Here is a 21,794-nt window from a genome sequence, read left to right on the forward strand (position 1 = left end):
TATATGTTAGAAAAGTTCAGCAGTCCCAGGAATGCCTTCAACTCCGTCTTGTTCTTTGGGATGGGGGCCTGCTGGATAGCACAGATCTTGGATGTTGTCGGGTGAATGCCGGAGGCGTCGATAAGATAGCCCAGGAACTCCACCTGTGGAACGGCGATCTGGCACTTCTCCTTCTTTACCTTGAGCCCGGCCTCCTGGAACCTGGTCAGCATGGTGCGGAGGCACTCGAACAGCTGCTGGTGTGAGTCTGTGGACACCAAGACATCGTCAAAATACGGTACCATGCCCAGAAGCCCTTGCAGGAGATGTTCCATAAGGCTTTGGAAGATTTGAGGAGCCACACTCACCCCGAACTGCAAATGGTGGCAACAGAATGCCCCTCGGTGGGTGACGATCGTCTGGGCTTCAGCGGTGGCATCGTCAACGGGCAGTTGTTGATAGACTTGGGCAAGGTCCAGCTTAGCGAAGACCTTACCCTCACCCAGGGAATGCAGCAGGTGTTGGACAACAGGAACCGGATAAGCGTGCTGCTGAAGTGCCTTGTTGATTGTGCACTTCTAATCGGCGCAGATTCTCATCGACCCGTCCGGCTTGACAGGCGTGACGATGGGGGTTTCCCACTTGGCATGGTCAACCGGCTCCAAAACTCCTTGGGCGATCAGCTTGTCCAGTTGTTCGTCCACCTTAGCCTTGAGAGCAAAAGGAACCCGGCGTGGCTTTAGCTTGATGGGGGCAACTTGTGGATCAAGGCTAAAGGAGATGGGCGTACCTGTATATTGACCCAAAGTGCCGTCAGAAACCTCGGCAAAGTCTTTGATCAGACCCTCAGTCTCTGCATTTGAGATGCAGTTGATGCTGGTGACTTTCAGGCCGAGGGAATCAAACCAGTCTAGCCCTAGGAGGCTTGGCCGCTGACCTTTGACCACCACCAGCCGGAGCAGGCCCGAAAAATCCTTGAAGGCGATCCGGAACCGGCCAATGCCTACCACGGGAATGTCGTTACCCTGGTAGTCTCTCAGGTGTATGCAGTGAGAGTCGAGTTGCCTTTTGGACACTCTGGGTACAAGTCTTTTGATGGTGCTCCAAGACACGATGGATAGGGCAGACGCGGTGTCGATCTCCATGTCACACGGAGCTCCTTCAAAGAGCACAGTGACGTTCACCTTGTGTCGCGTAGGCGAGTCGGTTTGGCCAATCGTGGTTCCGGATGGGCAGTGGCAGTTGGTGAGAGCGAAACAGCTTTCCTTGGCGAACTGGAGTGAAGACTTGGACTTGCGACACAGTGAAGGGGGGGTGTTGTACGGAGCCGATCGGCAGACCTTAGTGATGTGGCCCCTTCTGGAACATTTCCGACAGATGGCATCTCTGAATCGACACTTGGCACGGGAATGGTTGCCTCCACAGCTGGCACATTCCGATTGGCCCTTGGACTTCTGTTGGAACTTCCCGCACTCCTGCTTCGTCTGGTGCACGTCATCGTCTTCACTGGAGGATGCCTCATCACTGCTGGCCTCTTCATGATGCACTGGAACTAGCTTCCTAGCAAGACGCAGGCTGCTGGCCTTGCAGATCTCCTGGGCGGAGAGTGCAGCAGCTTCCGAGGCCGCGGCCTCCTCAATGGCCTTCTGCAGTGTGAGGTCTGGCTTGGCAAGGAGACGTCGTTGCAGACGGATGTCCCGTACCCCACAGACGATTTGATCCATCAGGGCATTGTCTAAGTCTCGGAACTCGCAGTGCATTGCAGCCTGTCGGAGGGTGGCGGTGTAGTTGTTAATTGACTCTCCCTCTGCCTGGTTCTGGTGGTAGAACACATGACGGGCAGCAATCTTGGAATGCTTTGGCGCGTAGTGGTTGTGGAGCTTCTCTTGAATCGTGTCCCATGGCGCTGCCTGGACTGCTTGAGGTGCAACCAATACTTGGGCCGTCTCAAACACCTTGGGCCCACAGAGGCTGAGGAATAGGCCCCACTTACGCTCCTCTGACACTTCTGTCAGCTCGTTGGCTTGGAGGTAGCAGTCAAACTGAGCAAGGTCGAAGTCCCATGATTCAGAGGCTGGGGCAAACGGCAATAGAGGCACGAGTGAAGCCATGGTTCCGATGCCGACGTAGAGGGCGATGGATGGAACACAGTGCTCTAGCCAGAGCGGTCAGCCCTGAATTGTTTCTGTTCAGTGATTTCGCTCGGTGTTTCAGCTCAGTGATTCAGCTCCATCCTCGTCACCAGTGTTAAGTTGTGGGTGAACATATCAGATGGCACAGCGGTTCTTCAAACAGCTCTTGTTTATTCACAGACCACAACAGAACTGAACTGAAGTGTTCAGCCAGCCTGCTTATATAGAGCTCCACTACAATGCAACTGTAACCACTTTCTGTAACTATCCAATCACTGAATGTTACTTTCAATCCCTTATTTGCATATGTGGACCTGACTGAAAACTATCTACAGTATCCCCCTTCTGGCCCAGGGTGAGAACTTCAGTACATAACAGAAATAGAATAGTAAACGTTTAAACAGATAGTACTATAAAACTAAATATTAATTTAAAACAGTAGATTCTGTAGTAAAAGCTGACTGGATTTTTTTTTTAAAGTTCCATGGATCTCCACCAGTTGTACAGTCCACCCCCTGTCTCTCCTGCCTACCTGCCTAATTTCACAGAGAGAAGGTATACAAGCCATTCTACGAAATAAAAATCAATCTTTTGTGCTACAGATAGTGAATGTTTTGGAGGATATTTAAAGTGCAAATAACCTTGGGCAAATGACGAAGGCTTGTGAATCTACCTTTCACAAAATTCTGAACATGAGAAATTAATGAGGAGGCATTATTGTCAAAGTAAAACTTGGTTTTGAACTTTCTAATTAACAATGTGTTGTATAAAATAATAAACAAAGAAGTTTTACTCCTATGCTCTTTTACAGAACTACCCAGGCATGTATCCCAGAACTGGCTTCCTCCATACTGATTTCCCCTGATTTTAGAGATTCTTGACACAAAATCTCTCAAGCCCAATTTTAAATATGGATCCAGACAGTCAAAAAGAACTTACCCATGCTATGTACCACACACCAAGCAGGTAGTTTAAACTGAATTTAAATGCACTGCACACCACTGTGCCTGTCCAAGTTGGCACTCCAGGTTTGGGGCCTACTCACACTGAATGCCTAGAGAAGGCGACTTGGCTCAAAGCAGAGCCTGGATTCATGCAGTTCTTTTTGTGCACTTGGTGTCACATTTGACTTTTGCCTCAGTAAGCTTCCTTTTTTAAATAGAAGAGAGGGAACTGATGATAGATTGGCATTTCTTCTTTTCACTTTTGTTTCTCCACTCTTCCCAGCCCACTGATTGTCCATGTGTCCACTTCCTTTTCCCACTGATGGCTTTTCAAGTTTTCTGGGGTATCTGGTTTAAACTACAGAGATATTTTAAAGAATTTCCCCCCACTCGGTTTTCTCATGGAGTCATTGCTTAGGGTAATGGTGAGAACATTTAAGAGCTGTATGAAGACTAGGAAGTAGAAACTAAAAACAGATGGTTGGATAAACATTCTTGTGTTTGTTCTGTCTCTGCAGGGTCATCCGGGTCAAGCAGGATCAAGGGGCAAACCAGGCCATGATGGCTGTAATGGGACCAAGGGGGACGCTGGTCAGCAGGGAGGCCAGGGACCTGGAGGCTTGCCCGGATTCTTTGTAAGTTGCTAACACTGAATGAATAAATGGAATGTAACTACATCTTAGTTAATGCAACCTTTGCAAATGTTTTGTAAACCACAGCAAAATGTACGCTGCTCCTTATCACCAGTGTCAGGAGAAGAGTAGTAGATTTTCCCTCACGGGAGGAAGCCTGGTGGAGTGTTTATGCGAATTTGTCTTGTTAGCATTATGTCTTAAAATCCTGCAAAAACTATAATTCCTCCATAGCTCTGCTTTGTGATAAATCCCAAGATCCCTAGCATTCATCTTGTACAGCGATAATTCCTAGGCTAACATGGAGCTTCCTCATCTTGTGTAGTCACAAATCATGGACCACCAAAACCATGCATTCACTTTGCCATGGGAGGCAGCGTGAGGGAGCCTCACCCCCTCTAGGTCCCACCTCTTCTCCAAGCTACACTCCTTCTCCACACCTTGCTTGAGTGCCATGTGGGGCACCCCCCCCACAGGGGGCAATTTGATTTTATGGGGGGCAATTTGGAAGCTTGCTTAGACCAAGTTAATGGCCTTTTAGGCTTCCTACATGTGAATAGGGGTTCACTTTTTGAATAATAAGAATTATATGTCACGGGGGGGGGGGGCACGAGGATTTTAGAGATGCTTAGGTGGGGCATGGCCAAAAAAAGGTTGGGAACCACTGCTTTAGTGGTTTTGCCTGACTGGAATGTGCCCTTGCATGTGATGGTGCCTGTTCCTTGCTTGGATGGAGACGTGTGAAAAAGAAACACCTGAGTTTGGGTGGCTACTGTGCAAAGGTAACAGTCCCATCCATTATGTGTGGTGTGGAGAAAGTGGGTGGAGACACTTTTTCTATCTCTTTTAAACAGCTGTTTCTAACTTTTTAACTGATAATTTCGTAATTCCATTCTTTTTTGTAAACTGCTTTGAGGTTTTTTTTTGTTTTTTGTTTTGCTTACAATCAAATGGAGTTTGTGTGTATCATTTTTTGGTGGGGGGACCTCTCACATAATACTGGAACCTAGGACCATTGGAAAATTCAGAACAGAAAAAAAGAGATTAAACTATGGAGGTTGCTGCCACAGGATATAGTATTGGCCACCAAGCTGGCTTAAAAAGGGATCGGACAAGTTCATGTAGACTAAGGCTATCAATTCCTACTAGCCATGCTGGTTATGATTACTGCTGGAGGCAGTGTGCCTCTGAATACCAGTTCACGTGTGAAGTTCTTCATGTACATTGTTGTTTCAGACCTGGTGTGCTAGGAGAATTAATTACTATCTTCCATTGTTCAGTTCTTTACTGTGTTTATCTGGATGGTACAAGGTCACATTCCATTCCTTCCGCTGTTCACCAACTAGCAAATGGGCTGCAGCCATAAATGACTCACCGAGTACATGTCCAGTCTCTGCCATTAAAATTCCACTCTGGAGTTCTTCCTTGGCACACAGTTAAATACAAGATCTTTTATCAAACTCGGCCTCTTGCCAGATCTGTTCAGCAGCTGTTCATTCTTCTTGCTCTGCATTGCTCCCTCACATTCCTGGCCCAATCCAAAGATAATTTTAAATAGAGTCCATTCAACCTTAGTCGAGGGCGGAGGGCATAATAAAACCTTGTTAAATTCCTTGTTGAGCATAAATCAAAAGTTTCCCTCTTCTTTTCCATGGTAACAGGAAGAATAACATAGCCGTGGCTACACATGTCTCTTTCATTTTACGGGGAGGATAAGAAAAAGACCACCTTGTCCTCCCCTTTCCTTTCTTGGTTGTTGTGAGGATTTTCAAACTTTAGAAAAAACATTCAATACCTTCAAAGAGCCAGGCCCAGTCCTTTTGGCAGCTAATTGATTGCAGCCCATTATCATATGTCGATCCAGGAGCACCTCTTGATTAAAGGCTAGTATAACAAATTAAGGATGAACCAACCCAAATCATGCCAGAGACAAAAGCTCGTCCACATCAGGGACACACTCCCAGGTCGCACTCCCTTTCAAGTTGGCAGACACGGGCTTGAGCAGCACAGCGGGGCGCAGTGAGCTCCCCAGACCCCACTGGGGAACATGGTCAGGATTTTCGCCTCGTAAATCCTGGCTTTCCCCTGCCTGAACCTCACCTGCAGCGGGGAGTGAACACCTTTGACTCGTGATGAAGCAGGAAATTGAACAAAGGTGCCTTCTTGATCTAATTGGCAGGGAGTTCCTTATTGCAGGTGCTGCCACACTAAACGATCAAGTTCTTACAAATGCCGAACGGGTATTATGTGGCATGTGCAGTAGTCCCAATATGGGCCACAAATCCTATAGTTTGCAACTTACCTTCATTTAAATTTACAACACTACCTTCTGTTGGCTTGAGGTAGGGTTTAGGAAGGCTTTTACTCCATACCCATGTTGGAAAGCACATTTTTTCAATGGATTCCTAGATTGGAAGAGGAATGGTAGTGCTTACATATGGATACACATAGATTTACTGAAACAAAACCCTTGTGCTGTTAGTGATCATGGGCAGAGAGCTAAATACTTGTTTTCAACCACTGTAGGGAATCCAAGGACCCAAAGGTCAGAAGGGAGAGCCCTTTGTTTTTACTCCGGAATTAGCCGTGCAGTTCAGGGTAAGTTTGCGCTGCTGTTAAGAACTTAAAAAGATGTTGTGCAAAGTTAGCATGTTTTCTGGTACCGTGGTTTTTTGGTTACCATGTTTTACTCTACCTCCTTTCAAATGTTTTGAGAGTCTCAGCTCTTCCTGAATATGTGAGAAGTTTGAAACCTTCCAGTTATGTTCTGAAGCCAAATTTTCAGGAGGAAGGCTGTTTTATCATGTTCCCAAATGTAGACTGTCAACTGAAAATCTTGCATCTCATTTTTCAGTGTATATCTGTAGAAATAGATTCTATCCAATGCAAGTAAAATATCATCCTATGCAAGTTCTGTAACTGTTATCATAGCATTACAAATCTTTATGGTCAAGAAAAGTCCTTTTCCATGGGCTGTTCCCCATGCTCTTTCAAGTGAATATATTGAAACAAATCATATACTGTATAGACATAAGTATTATGTTTTATAGGAAATAAGTATTTGCATATTAGTTAAATGTTTTGTTTCTGTTACAAATAGGAATTGAAGACATTGTCATACTGACAAAATTTACTTTTCTAATTACTTTTATCTTTTGCATTTTGCAAATAATCACAAAGTTCTGTAAATAATGTATATGTACCTTTTTATTTCAATGTAGTAGAAATTGCTGTTTATGTTAGACTTGCATTTACTATCTAAGATTTCTGTCTCTAGGGAGACACTGGTGACCCAGGTTTGAGGGGCTTCCCGGTAAGTACTAAGGTGATAAATAACAATTTTTTAAGAGTGACTTTATGATAAACTATTAAGGAACAGTTTGATTTTAAAAACAAGCAATTATCTTCCTGTCTAGGGACCTCAGGGTGCTCCTGGTGCAGTGGGTCTATTTGGTCCAGTTGGAAACACAGGTCTACCTGTAAGTATAATGAAATGCATAAATTATAATTCATCAGCTGCCCTGGGGAATGGTTACACGAATGCAGATAGCAGCATGGTATCCTGATGACTGCACATGGGCAAATCTCAGAACTCCTCAAGTTAGAATTAATGCTTTTTAATTAGTATTAAAACATGAAAGGACACTGGAGTGCTGAAACAGTTATTAAAATATTTAGATTCTAGGTACATTTTAAAAGCTGTATGTGAAATACATATATTTACATGAAGTGAGCACTCCAAAGGGATCCCTTACTGTCTAACTTCTGTTTTCAGGGACCTCCAGGGCCACCAGGATCTCCAGGACTTCAGGTAAGTCTTTTTCTGATGATTGGGACCATCTTGGGTCCACAGAACATGATCCACAGGTCTGTTGCAAATGCAAATTTGCTATAGAAGTTCCTTTGGTCAGTTGAGGAGTTTAAGCCATAAAGATAAAGTGGAATACCACAATTCTGGGTGGCAGAATGGGTTACTTTCTTTGACCTAGGCTGCTTCTTTGGAGATAAGTTTAAATGCAATTCAGAGAACAGTGAAGCAATAAGGGCTTCCTTCAACTGCTCAATCAATGAGGCTGGAAAGTTTTGAGAAATGGGAGGTGGAGCATCTGGAGTGGCAGGAGAGGGGTCATGATGCTCTTGTCTCTGATCCTCAGAAAAACCTAAACATTCTGGCTCAGAATCAGATAAAGCATCAATCTGCGCCTCACCCGCAGATGGTGGTATAGTCTTAGCATTCGACTGAGTGGAAGCACTTTTAGGAGCAGCGGCCTGCTCTGTATTGTGAGACTGGGACTGAGGTAAAATTATGGAAGAAAGGCGCTGGGGGAGCAGTCTTAGCACATCCCTCAGCTTTAGAGGACACTTTAAGTGTTTCAGTTTTTGCTTTGCTTTTTCAGAGGCGGGTCGCTTAAGCCACAAGTGTTCTCCATGGCTGCCATTAAGACAGCAAAGAGGTGCACACACAAAAGCACACAGATAGCCTCTGATTTTCACCAAATAAACACTCAACTCCATTTGCCACACTGTGGACTGGGAGGAGGATTATAGAAATTCAGCCCCAGAGGTCTCCATTCGGCACTTCATGGACCAGGAGAAAAGGCAGGCAAAAACCTCACACCAAACTACACACTCTGTTTGCCACTCTGTGAACCAGATGTGGGGGGAAACAGAAGCCACACACACACTCCTTGTCACAGCTGCCAACCAGGAGGATGAGGATGAGGGGCGGGCCCTCTGTCGCCGCCAAAACGAACCAGGAGGCAGGCAGGCAGGACTCAGTATCAAAAGCCAATAGAAGCAGGCAGGCAGGGACATAAGAGGAACGCTCACTCCATTGTTAGTGTAAAGACAGTGAACCAGGAGGAGGTAGCCAAGCCATTTTAAAATAAGGGCAGGAGAATGCAAATGTCACACCAGCAGCCACACAAGTAGCACACAACCACACACACACCGAAGCGGAATAAATAATTCTGGAAAAAATATCAATATAAGTAAACAAGTAAGGAATAAAAGAAGGGTGGCAAATAAGCGGAACAACCAAACATAAAGAGCAACGGAACCCCCCCCCTTTTTTTTGGTGGAAAACACAATGCATGGACAAAGAACTGTACGGTAAAACTAAAACAATAATATGGGAAATCTAAAGGGAAAAGGGGGAGTTCAGAAACTAGTAACAACTTAGCTGAGTCAGGAGAGCCGGGAGGAATGTATTGTCTGTGCCTAGACAGGAGGAAAAACTGAGGGAGTCCAGCCTACTTCTCATAAGTCTTTGCTCTTGTCTAGTGTGAACATGGTGAACACCCATTCCATTGGATACGACTCCCCATGAACTAAAATAATAATAAAGTTATTCATTGTAGGATGTGCATGACTTGAATAGAAAAGGTTTCTAGTCTAACTAGGCTAGAGAAGGACAAGGCAGTCCTGCTTGTTCCTTTTCTCTCTCTGAAGATGGACTTCCAGGGAGGAATCATAGCTCCATCGATTGAGATAATTAGGTGGTGATTAACAGTAGCTACTGCTGGCCACGACGCGGAAAAACTGTCTGCGGACAAATGTCGGCTCCCTCGGCCAGTGAAGCGAGATGAGCGCTGCAACCCCAGAGTCATTCGCGACTTAACTGTCAGGGGTCCTTTACCTTTAACAATAGCTACTGCCTATCATGGGACGCGGGTGGCACTGTGGGTTAAACCACAGAGCCTAGGGCTTGCTGATCAGAAGGTCAGCGGTTCAAATCCCCACAACGGGGTGAGCTCCCGTTGCTCAGTCCCTGCTCCTGCCAGCCTAACAGTTCAAAAGCACGTCAAAGTGCAAGTAGATAAATAGGTACCGCTCCGGTGGGAAGGTAAACGGCATTTCCGTGCGCTGCTCTGGTTCACCAGAAGCGGCTTAATCATGCTGGCCACATGACCCGGAAGCTGTCGGCCAATAAAGCGAGATGAGCGCCACAACTCCAGAGTTGGCCACGACTGGACCTAATGGTCAGGGGTTCCTTTACCTTTACTGCCTATCATATTATCTTTGAGGGACAAAGATAAAATGAATTAACTTCCAATGCTCTGGAAGGGCTTCTTTCCCTGTGTGGGACTGCAAAATCTTCAAGGAACCTCGACAGGTGAGTGACCTGGGAGCAGAAGAACCACAATATTGTCCAAACACAACTTAATAGCCCTTGGGGTCAGTCCTTAGGGCAAAGATCAGCTCAACCTGCCTCTCTACAATGATATCTGAAACTCCTATAAATTACTACTGATACTATCTGATCCAACGGCTGGCTTAAGAGGAGACACCACCAAGGGGCTTAAATTAAAGCAAAAAAAAAAAGGCGTGTTTGAAATACGTGTACTGAAGAAAGTTTGTAAATAGTTAAGAGATTCTCCAACTCTTAGAAATTTTCATCTTAATTCATTCTGCTCTTAATCCTCTGCTTCACTGATGAATGTGCTGCTTGTAATGTGAAACTACATGGCTGCTCACTGGGAAAGTGAAATGTTTGGAATGTAACTTCCTGATAAGCAAAGACTGTGTGAATTTCAGAGTGGGCACTCAGTATGGTGAAAATACTGAAAAACACCTTCTGATTGTTAGTGTCATACAGTAATTACTGAATGAGCAATAGAAAAACTAAGAGTGGAGATGCATAAAATGAGAAATAGAAATTGATTGGACAAAGCTGAGGCTGGAGAAGATAAGTAGCCTTTGGGAAAGAATACTGATGGATGTTGGCCAGAGCATAGGGGATAAAATCAAACCCTGAGGAACCGCACATTGAAGGTTCCACAGGGCTGAAGAACACTCCCCAAGCTTAACCCTCTGGAAATGTCCAACCAAGTAGGACCGGAAACACTGCAAAGTGGTGCCACCCACCCCAATTCGGACAGCTACTCCAGAAGAAGGATACCATGGTCAATAACTGAACGACTGCAAGGAATCATAAAACCCACTGACAAATACCCCTTCCTCTTCGTTCATGTGGGAACCAATGACACTGCAAGAAATAGCCTCCAGAAGATCAAAAGAGACTATGAGGCTCTGGGCAGGAAACTGAAGCAATTAAATGCACAAATTGTCATCTCATCTATCTTCCCAGTTGAACGACGTGGCCCAGGGAGAGAGGGAAAAATAGTGGAAGTGAACAGCTGGCTTCGCAAATGGTGTAAACAGGAACGGTTTGGATTCTTAGATCACGGACTGCAGTTTCTTGAAGACGGACTTCTGGCAAGCGATGGGCTGCACCTCACAACGGTTGGGAGGAATGTTTTGGCCAAAAATCTCAGAAACCTCATCAGGAGGGTTTAAACTGACTAATGTGGGGGAGGGAGACAGTGCTCCTGAAGGTAGGAGTCTATCAATTGATGAAGATGATCATCCAAATGTCATAGACCAAATGGAGCAAACAGCACGCAGACCTAGTGGTGGGAGGAAAAAATCCTTAAATAAGAGACACGGGGGAATGATTAATGGACTTCAATGTCTGTACACTAATGCGCAAAGCATGGGAAATAAACAAGATGAGCTTGAGCTCTTGGTACAGCAAACTAAATATGACATAATAGGCATCACTGAAACCTGGTGGGATAAGTCCCACGACTGGAATGTAATAATGGAGGGATACAATCTATTTCAGAGAAACAGACCAGACAAGAAAGGAGGAGGAGTGGCGTTATATGTCAGGGATGTGTATACCTGTGAAGAGATCCAAGATTTAGAACCTCAAAGCCAAAGTGAGAGCATTTGGGTCAAAATTAAGGGAGAGAAGAATAACAGGGACCTCATTGTGGGAGTTTACTATAGATCCCCAAGCCAAACGGAGGACATAGATGATGCCTTCCTGGAACAGATGGCCAAGCATGCAAAAGGAAGGGAGATAGTAGTAATGGGGGACTTCAATTACCCGGATATTTGCTGGATGTCAAACTCAGCCAAGAGCATAAGGTCAAACAGATTCCTCACTGGCCTTGCAGACAACTTCGTTGTCCAGAAAGTGGGAGAAGCAACAAGAGGAACAGCCATTTTAGATCTGGTCCTAACCAATGTTGATGACCTGGTTAGTGGGGTAGAAGTGGAAGGATCATTAGGCGCGAGTGATCATGCTCTTCTGAAGTTTACTATACAGCGGAAAGGAGCAGCCAAGCATACTAGGACTCAATTTCTTGACTTTAAGAAAGCCGACTTCATAAAACTTAGGGAAGTGCTGGGTGAGATCCCATGGACAGTAATACTAAAAGGAAAGGGAGTTCATGATGGCTGGGAGTTTGTTAAGAGGGAGATAGTAAAAGCACAACTTCAGGCAATACCAATGAGACGGAAACATGGAAGGTGCCTAAAGAAGCCAGGGTGGCTATCTAAAGAACTTTTAACTGAGTTAAGATTAAAAAAGGATGTGCACAAAAAATGGAAAAGGGGGGAAACCACCAAAGAGGAATTCAAACAAATAGCCAGCACGTGTAGACACAGAGTCAGAAAAGCTAAAGCACAGAATGAACTCAGGCTTGCTAGAGAGGTTAAAAGCAACAAAAAAGGCTTTTATGGGTATGTTCGTAGCAAAAGGAAGAACAAAGAAACAGTGGGGTCACTCAGAGGAGAAGATGGTGAAATGCAAACAGGGGAAACAGAATGGGCTGAACTCCTCAATGCCTTCTTTGCCTCAGTCTTCTCCGATAAAGAAAACAATGCCCGACCTGAAGAATTTGGAGCAAATGCTTCAGCAGAGGAAACACAGCCCAGAATAACTAAGGAGATAGTACAAGAATACTTGGCTAGTTTAGATGTATTCAAGTCTCCAGGGCCAGATGAACTGCATCCAAGAGTATTAAAAGAACTGGCAGATGTGATCTCAGAACCACTGGCACTCATCTTTGAGAATTCCTGGAGAACAGGCGAAGTCCCGGCAGACTGGAGGAGGGCAAATGTTGTCCCTATTTTCAAAAAGGGGAAAAGAGAGGACCCAAATAATTACCGCCAGTCAGTCTGACATCAATACCAGGGAAGATTCTGGAGCAGATCATTAAGCAAACAGTCTGTGAGCACCTAGAAAGGAATACTGTGATCACCAATAGTCAGCATGGATTTCTGAAAAATAAGTCATGTCAGACTAACCTGATCTCGTTTTTTGACAGAATTACAAGCCTGGTAGATGAAGGGAACGCAGTGGATGTAGCCTACCTTGATTTCAGCAAGGCATTTGACAAGGTGCCCCATAATATTCTTGTAAAGAAGCTGGTAAAATGCGGTCTTGACTATGCTATCACTCAGTGGATTTGTAACTGGCTGACTGACGGAACCCAAAGGGTGCTCATCAATGGTTCCTCTTCATCCTGGAGAAGAGTGACTAGTGGGGTGCCACAGGGTTCTGTCTTGGGCCCGGTCTTATTCAACATCTTTATCAACGAGTTGGATGATGGACTCAAGGGCATCCTGATCAAATTTGCAGATGACACCAAACTGGGAGGGGTGGCTAACACCCCAGAGGACAGGATCACACTTCAAAACGACCTTGACAGATTAGAGAACTGGGCCAAAACAAACAAGATGAATTTTAACAGGGAGAAATGTAAAGTATTGCACTTGGGCAAAAAAAATGAGAGGCACAAATATAAGATGGGTGACACCTGGCTTGAGAGCAGTACATGTGAAAAGGATCTAGGAGTCTTGGTTGACCACAAACTTGACATGAGCCAACAGTGTGACGCGGCAACTAAAAAAGCCAATGCAATTCTGGGCTGCATCAATAGGAGTATAGCATCTAGATCAAGGGAAGTAATAGTGCCACTGTATTCTGCTCTGGTCAGACCTCACCTGGAGTACTGTGTCCAGTTCTGGGCACCACAGTTCAAGAAGGACACTGACAAACTGGAACGTGTCCAGAGGAGGGCAACCAAAATGGTCAAAGGCCTGGAAACGATGCCTTATGAGGAACGGCTAAGGGAGCTGGGCATGTTTAGCCTGGAGAAGAGGAGGTTAAGGGGTGATATGATAGCCATTTTCAAATATATAAAAGAATGTCACATAGAGGAGGGAGAAAGGTTGTTTTCTGCTGCTCCAGAGAAGCGGACACGGAGCAATGGTTCCAAACTACAAGAAAGAAGATTCCACCTAAACATTAGGAAGAACTTCCTGACAGTAAGAGCTGTTCGACAGTGGAATTTGCTGCCAAGGAGTGTGGTGGAGTCTCCTTCTTTGGAGGTCTTTAAGCAGAGGCTTGACAACCATATGTCAGGAGTGCTCTGATGGTGTTTCCTGCTTGGCAGGGGGTTGGACTCGATGGCCCTTGTGGTCTCTTCCAACTCTATGATTCTATGACTCTATGAATAGTATTGAAAGCCGCTGAGAGGTCAAGGAGAAGTAACAGGCATACATTTCCCTTGTTTCTCTCCCCACAGAAGTCATCACACAAAGCGACTGAAGCAATTTCTGTTCCAAAACTAAGAAAATCAGTTCCAACAGTAATGTTGTTGTATAGAAATAATTATTTGCCCCGATGACTGAGGTTTTGGGTAGCCAGGCATCTGGTACGCAGGCTGTGACCCTCCCTTACCACAGCCTCCCCAGAATTGTGCATGCTGTAGTTATCTCCCGCTTGGACAACTGCAATGTGCTCTACGTGGGGCTACCTTTGAAGGTGATCCAGAAACTACAACTAATCCAGAATGTGGCAGCTAGACTGGTGAGTGGGTGAGGTCCTGTAAGACCTACATTGGCTCCCAGTAAGTTTCTGAGCACAATTTAAAGTGTTGGTGCTGACCTTTAAAGCCCTAAATGGCCTTGGCCCAGTATATCTGAAGGAGCGTCTCCACCCCCATCGTTTTGCCTGGACACTGAGGTCCAGCTATGAGGGTTTTCTGGTCTTCTCACTGAGAGAAGCAAAGTTACAGGGAACCAGGCAGAGGGCGCCCTCCCTGTGGAACGCTCTCCCATCAGATGTCATAGACATAAACGACTATCTGACGTTTAGAAGACATCTGAAGGCAGCCCTGTTTAGGGAAGTTTTTTGTGACTGATGTTTTAATGTATTTTTAATCTTTGTTGGAAGCTGCCCAGAGTTGCTGAGGAAACCCAGCCAGATGGGTGGGGTATAAATAATAAATTATTATTATTACTATTATTATTAAGCATGTATTGACTATTCTACTTCTTAATCAGAATAGATTTAAGAGATACTAAAGAAAATGCCAGTCGCAACTGAGAGTTTATAGCCTAAATGTCATAGAATTATTTTAATCGTTGGTAAAACAGTTAAACAGAGAGAAAAACGATTTCCAGATCACCATTTGGGAGGAGGGAGAAAGGTTGTTTTCTGCTGCTCCAGAGAAGCGGACACGGAGCAATGGTTCCAAACTACAAGAAAAAAGATTCCACCTAAACATGAGGAAGAACTTCCTGACAGTAAGAGCTGTTCGACAGTGGAATTTGCTGCCAAGGAGTGTGGTGGAGTCTCCTTCTTTGGAGGTCTTTAAGCAGAGGCTTGACAACCATATGTCAGGAGTGCTCTGATGGTGTTTCCTGCTTGGCAGGGGGTTGGACTCGATGGCCCTTGTGGTCTCTTCCAACTCTATGATTCTATGATTCTATGATTTGGGCAAGTACTTCATATGCCAGAAAAACACCCGTTTAATAATCATTACTTGTCATTTCAGGGCAACAGAGGCCTTGGCTTTTATGGAGAAAAGGGTGACAAGGTAAATGGAATATTCTAATTAGTTTGCATTTCTATCAGAATATGATGAATACAGTTTTGAGTGATAATTCTTTGACTTGTGCCAGAAGCACAGCTGTTAGCAGTTAGAGAATTTGTGGTCCTTGCTCAGTGGCCTCTGAAAAAACATACAGGAAGCATGAAATTGATGGCCCTTGCCTGTTTGTCTTCAGTAGCTGGTTATCATGTATGTATATATGATGTTTCTGAACATGGAATTTCTATTTAGCTTCAAAATATGTATTCTATAATAATTTGTCTAGTCTTTCTTTAAAACCATCCAAGTGACTGCCCATCATGATATTTTGCAGTAGGGAATTCTACCAATTAGTGTAAAATTTTAAAGAGAAGACTTTCTCTCATTATTCCTGAATATACTCAGTTGGTTAGAGCATGGTGCTGAAATCGCCAAGGTTGCCAGTTCAGTCCCCTTAGGGATAGCTTGCAGGGGGTTGGATGAGATCTTCAGGGTCCCTTCCAATTCTATAATTCTGTAATTTTATCTGCTGCCTTGCGGGATATCTTCAGGAAAAGAAAAGGCTAAGGAGTAAACACTATACAGATCCGGAACGGGGTCCCTAAGATGATTGGATGGCACCTTGTACACCTCTTTCCAGCACCTCTTGCAGACAATCTGGTGCCAAACGCCTTGCTCTGCTTTCCTGTGGACCCCATCTGGGAGGCTGAGACGGGGGTCTTGTCATCTGGGCAGCCCAGAACCTCCAGTTACACCGCCCAGGCTTGTGCCCCAGGGATGTCACTTCAGTGCTGCTAACATAGCAAAAAGAATATGGGAGGCAGCACTTAGAATTATTGGACTCTGCGGCCCTAGCAGGCATCCTGAATCTCCATTGGTTTGACTTCACCCCTGGAGGTGCACTCCATTGTCTTTTGAGACAGATGGATGCCAGCAACAAGAACTGTCATTCAAACTAACAGGATGAGCTTGTAAGAACAAGCTAGTAGATGATGCCTTCCTGGAACAGATGGCCAAGCATGCAAAAGGAAGGGAGATAGTAGTAATGGGGGACTTCAATTACCCGGATATTTGTTGGATGTCAAACTCAGCCAAGAGCATAAGGTCAAACAGATTCCTCACTGGCCTTGCAGACAACTTCATTGTCCAGAAAGTGGGAGAAGCAACAAGAGGAACAGCCATTTTAGATCTGGTCCTAACCAGTGTTGATGACCTGGTTAGTGGGGTAGAAGTGGAAGGATCATTAGGCGTGAGTGATCATGCTCTTCTGAAGCGGAAAGGAGCAGCCAAGCATACTAGGACTCAATTTTTTGACTTTAAGAAAGCTGACTTCATAAAACTTAGGGAAGTGCTGGGTGAGATCCCATGGACAGTAATACTAAAAGGAAAGGGAGTTCATGATGGCTGGGAGTTTGTTAAGAGGGAGATAGTAAAAGCACAACTTCAGGCAATACCAATGAGACGGAAACATGGAAGGTGCCTAAAGAAGCCAGGGTGGCTATCTAAAGAACTTTTAACTGAGTTAAGATTAAAAAAGGATGTGCACAAAAAATGGAAAAGGGGGGAAACCACCAAAGAGGAATTCAAACAAATAGCCAGCACGTGTAGACACAGAGTCAGAAAAGCTAAAGCACAGAATGAACTCAGGCTTGCTAGAGAGGTTAAAAGCAACAAAAAAGGCTTTTATGGGTATGTTCGTAGCAAAAGGAAGAACAAAGAAACAGTGGGGTCACTCAGAGGAGAAGATGGTGAAATGCAAACAGGGGAAACAGAATGGGCTGAACTCCTCAATGCCTTCTTTGCCTCAGTCTTCTCCGATAAAGAAAACAATGCCCGACCTGAAGAATTTGGAGCAAATGCTTCAGCAGAGGAAACACAGCCCAGAATAACTAAGGAGATAGTACAAGAATACTTGGCTAGTTTAGATGTATTCAAGTCTCCAGGGCCAGATGAACTGCATCCAAGAGTATTAAAAGAACTGGCAGATGTGATCTCAGAATCACTGGCAGTCATCTTCGAGAATTCCTGGAGAACAGGCGAAGTCCCGGCAGACTGGAGGAGGGCAAATGTTGTCCCTATTTTCAAAAAGGGGAAAAGAGAGGACCCAAATAATTACCGCCAGTCAGTCTGACATCAATACCAGGGAAGATTCTGGAGCAGATCATTAAGCAAACAGTCTGTGAGCACCTAGAAAGGAATGCTGTGATCACCAATAGTCAGCATGGATTTCTGAAAAATAAGTCATGTCAGACTAACCTGATCTCGTTTTTTGACAGAATTACAAGCCTAGTAGATGAAGGGAACGCAGTGGATGTAGCCTACCTTGATTTCAGCAAGGCATTTGACAAGGTGCCCCATAATATTCTTGTAAAGAAGCTGGTAAAATGCGGTCTTGACTATGCTACCACTCAGTGGATTTGTAACTGGCTGACTGACGGAACCCAAAGGGTGCTCATCAATGGTTCCTCTTCATCCTGGAGAAGAGTGACTAGTGGGGTGCCACAGGGTTCTGTCTTGGGCCCGGTCTTATTCAACATCTTTATCAACGAGTTGGATGATGGACTCAAGGGCATCCTGATCAAATTTGCAGATGACACCAAACTGGGAGGGGTGGCTAACACCCCAGAGGACAGGATCACACTTCAAAACGACCTTGACCGATTAGAGAACTGGGCTAAAACAAACAAGATGAATTTTAACAGGGAGAAATGTAAAGTATTGCACTTGGGCAAAAAAAATGAGAGGCACAAATACAAGATGGGTGACACCTGGCTTGAGAGCACTACATGTGAAAAGGATCTAGGAGTCTTGGTTGACCACAAACTTGACATGAGCCAACAGTGTGACGCGGCAGCTAAAAAAGCCAATGCAATTCTGGGCTGCATCAATAGGAGTATAGCATCTAGATCAAGGGAAGTAATAGTGCCACTGTATTCTGCTCTGGTCAGACCTCACCTGGAGTACTGTGTCCAGTTCTGGGCACCACAGTTCAAGAAGGACACTGACAAACTGGAACGTGTCCAGAGGAGGGCAACCAAAATGGTCAAAGGCCTGGAAACGATGCCTTATGAGGAACGGCTAAGGGAGCTGGGCATGTTTAGCCTGGAGAAGAGGAGGTTAAGGGTGATATGATAGCCATGTTCAAATATATAAAAGGATGTCACATAGAGGAGGGAGAAAGGTTGTTTTCTGCTGCTCCAGAGAAGCGGACACAGAGCAATGGATCCAAACCACAAGAAAGAAGATTCCAACTAAACATTAGGAAGAAACTTCCTGACAGTAAGAGCTGTTCGACAGTGGAATTTGCTGCCAAGGAGTGTGGTGGAGTCTCCTTCTTTGGAGGTCTTTAAGCAGAGGCTTGACAATCATATGTCAGGAGTGCTCTGATGGTGTTTCCTGCTTGGCAGGGGGTTGGACTCGATGGCCCTTGTGGTCTCTTCCAACTCTATGATTCTATGATTCTAGTACTGTGAGACATGGAGAAAAATCTCTGTCCACACCATGCATAATTCTATAATTATTCATGATGTCCTCATAGTCATGTTTTCTAAAATCATTTAACTTGCTCATAGGGAAGAGATACGGGGGCTTTTGGATTCTGAACTGCAGTCACTCACAGTCTGCAATGGCAATGGTCAGGGGTGATAGGCTTGTAGCATAAACGAACAAATATAGAAACAGCATGTAATATATTAAGCTAAATTTATCTACACCATCAACCAAAATATCAATCTACAATAAAGAACATTGGAGAACCTAAAATAATAGGGCAGTGCATATATATAAAATACAATATCAAAAGGAGAAATATGTTAGACCTCAAAGGATCTTCTTTAGCAGGAAATTGTATGATGATTTAAAAGCGAAGCCACACCCAAAGTGAAACCCCAGGAAACAAGCAAACAAAAGTAACATTTATAGTACTTGAAGAGTTATAACGCAATTCAAGTTTTGTCACATGGAATCCTTCCTGAGATGAGGAGGCCAGAATCCATTTGTTGTCCTTAGCACTTTGGTATATTTATAGCAGCAGATCCTCCAGCTTTTCAGATCTGAAATCAGTATAACATATGACTGTTCTCTTTATGGTGTTCATTCATAAACTGTGTTATTTTTACTGTTGTTAGCCGCTCTGAGCCCAGCTTCGGCTGGGAAGGGCGGGATATAAATATTATTATTATTATTATTATTATTATTATTATTATTATTATTATGGTGTAGTTCAAAAAATGCACTACCACTTTTAAACCTTTATTTTACTTGTTGTTGACTATATTATTGTGGCTTTCCTGCAGGGTGATATTGGGCCCCCTGGTCTACCTGGGTGTCCATCAACAGGAGAGTTTGTCACTTCAACAGATGTAATTTCAAGTGAATATAAGGTAATAAGAAATCTTACGGAAAATTACTTCCAGTTATTCATTTCATAGAGTACAGAAACTAGCAAAGCATGTTTCCTGAGTGCTCTTATTCATCAAAATAGCAGGTGAATATTATCCTGTGGCCATATCTCATATGCTGTAAATGAAATAAAAGAATAATCTGGCTAGATTTCCTTCCAAAACATATTTTTAAATGAAACCCTAATCTTAAGAATTTAATATCTTTGTATTTTCTATTGTGATTAAATAACCACAGAATCATTCCAGAAATATTCTGTATCTTGTACAGCCAAGATCTCTCCAATGTTGGTACAAGGTTTTACTCCAGAAATTTTGCTAGTTAAAATACATGTCAAGAAATGACTGACCAAAGATCTGTGTTCTGACCTTATAGTGCTTTAAACAAAAAACAAAGAAACAACCCTGCAACCAGACTGAATCATGGACTCCCCCTTTCCTTGCTTTAGCTGTGTGGGTGCTTTGTCCTTTAACTATGCATAGGGTCTTTTTCCATGGTTCTCAGCAACAAAGTTTCTTCTTACATGTCCTAAGTCAGGGATGGGCAAAATATAGGAGACCGAGTGCCCAAACTGCAACCCAAAACCCACTTATTTATCAATTGCCAACACGGCAGTTTAACCTGTATATCTCATTTTTTTCTGTATGTTTCACGTTTCTTCTTCATGACTGCTGTTGTAATAAATAATCCTTCATAAAAGTTATTGCATTGCGTTCTTCATTAAATTATATTTCCGTTGATATATAATTTTATGGTATAACTCAGTGCTTTTTTTCTAAAAAGAATGTTTAGGGGTACTCTCATTTTGACTCAAGAAAATCACCACTGGGGGAAAATACAGCTCAAATCGGGGGAAATAAATAGAGTGAATTTCTTCTCCCTTTAAATTCACAAAATGTTTAGGGGTATGCATCCCTCTGCATCCCTACAGAAAAAAGCACTGGTATTACTCCAAATCAAAATGGTGTTATGAGCCATCAAACATTTTTTTCCAAGAGGTTCCACAATTTTGGCCACTAGTGTACACTGGAAGACTGCACTAAGAGCCACCCTCTCCCAATTTTTAATATGAGATAATAATGATTGTCTGCGTGTGCACATACAAATAAATAAATATAAATAAATAAATAAATAAACCCAACCAGATGGGCAGGGCATAAATATATTATTATTATTATATTTTGCTATTTCTTCGGCTGCCGTTTGATCACAGCCTCCACGGAATGAATTTCTCTGTTGGCTTCTGCGGGAAAGCCCAGTGAACATGTAAACTCAGCAGCCCCTTCTTAGGTTGCCATCTTTATACGCTTACTGACCTGGGAGTTAAGTCCTGCTGAACTTAAGGAGGCTTACTTCCGAGTAGGAAAAACAGACTAGTGGGAGGCCCTGGCACATTAAAAGTCAATGCCTGCTCAGCCCCTTGATGTTCGCCAGGCCCTGGTGCTGCAGGCTTTGGACAGCGCACACGATCCCTCCTCTCTCCCCTCCCCGCACGGAAGCTACGGCCCTGCTGGGACAACAGTGCGCGTGCCCACAGAGAGGGCTCTGAGTGCCCTCTCTGGCACACATGCCATAGGTTCGCCACCACTGGATTAGGATCTGACAGTACATCTCCAAGCAATTCGAAGTAGACAATAAAGGTTTTTTATCAGTCAACAACACAATGATTCTCCACCTCCCCATGTTATACTGCGGAAATGAAAAAAAGCTGGCTGGGGTGTGAGGTGATAACAAGGGATGGATTTCTTTTCTGGAAGGACTGTAAGTAACATTCAGCTCTTAAACTCAGCAAATTAGTGGACTCAGAATTCCTGGCTCTGATTCCTGGTAGATCTCAGGGTTCTGGTAAAAAACAAAGCAGATTCCACATGTCTGCTCTAAATCTGCATGACATGCAGCCAGAGAGAGAGTTTTGTGCCTTCGCATCTGAGTGATGAATTTTGACCAGGATTTACATGCAGTTGTGGGTGTGTTTGGGTACAGAATTCATTTGAGTCCTATGTTCCTTTGTTGCACCGTGGGTGGAGTAGGAAG

General features: G+C 44.1%; 1 protein-coding gene across 1 annotated transcript in view; it reads left to right on the forward strand.

The window, feature by feature from the left end:
* COL4A2 (collagen type IV alpha 2 chain) overlaps positions 1-21,794 on the forward strand; it is a 215,906-nt gene that overhangs the window by 107,663 nt on the left and 86,449 nt on the right. The window contains exons 7-13 of the mRNA XM_081855449.1: positions 3,574-3,690; positions 6,214-6,285; positions 6,965-7,000; positions 7,104-7,166; positions 7,463-7,498; positions 15,324-15,365; positions 19,655-19,741. Coding sequence (XP_081711575.1) covers positions 3,574-3,690; positions 6,214-6,285; positions 6,965-7,000; positions 7,104-7,166; positions 7,463-7,498; positions 15,324-15,365; positions 19,655-19,741 — 453 coding nt within the window. The remainder of the gene's footprint in view (positions 1-3,573; positions 3,691-6,213; positions 6,286-6,964; positions 7,001-7,103; positions 7,167-7,462; positions 7,499-15,323; positions 15,366-19,654; positions 19,742-21,794) is intronic.

This window comes from Podarcis erhardii (assembly GCF_964252035.2).
Source record: "Podarcis erhardii genome assembly, chromosome: 3".
Lineage (NCBI taxonomy): Eukaryota > Metazoa > Chordata > Lepidosauria > Squamata > Lacertidae > Podarcis > Podarcis erhardii.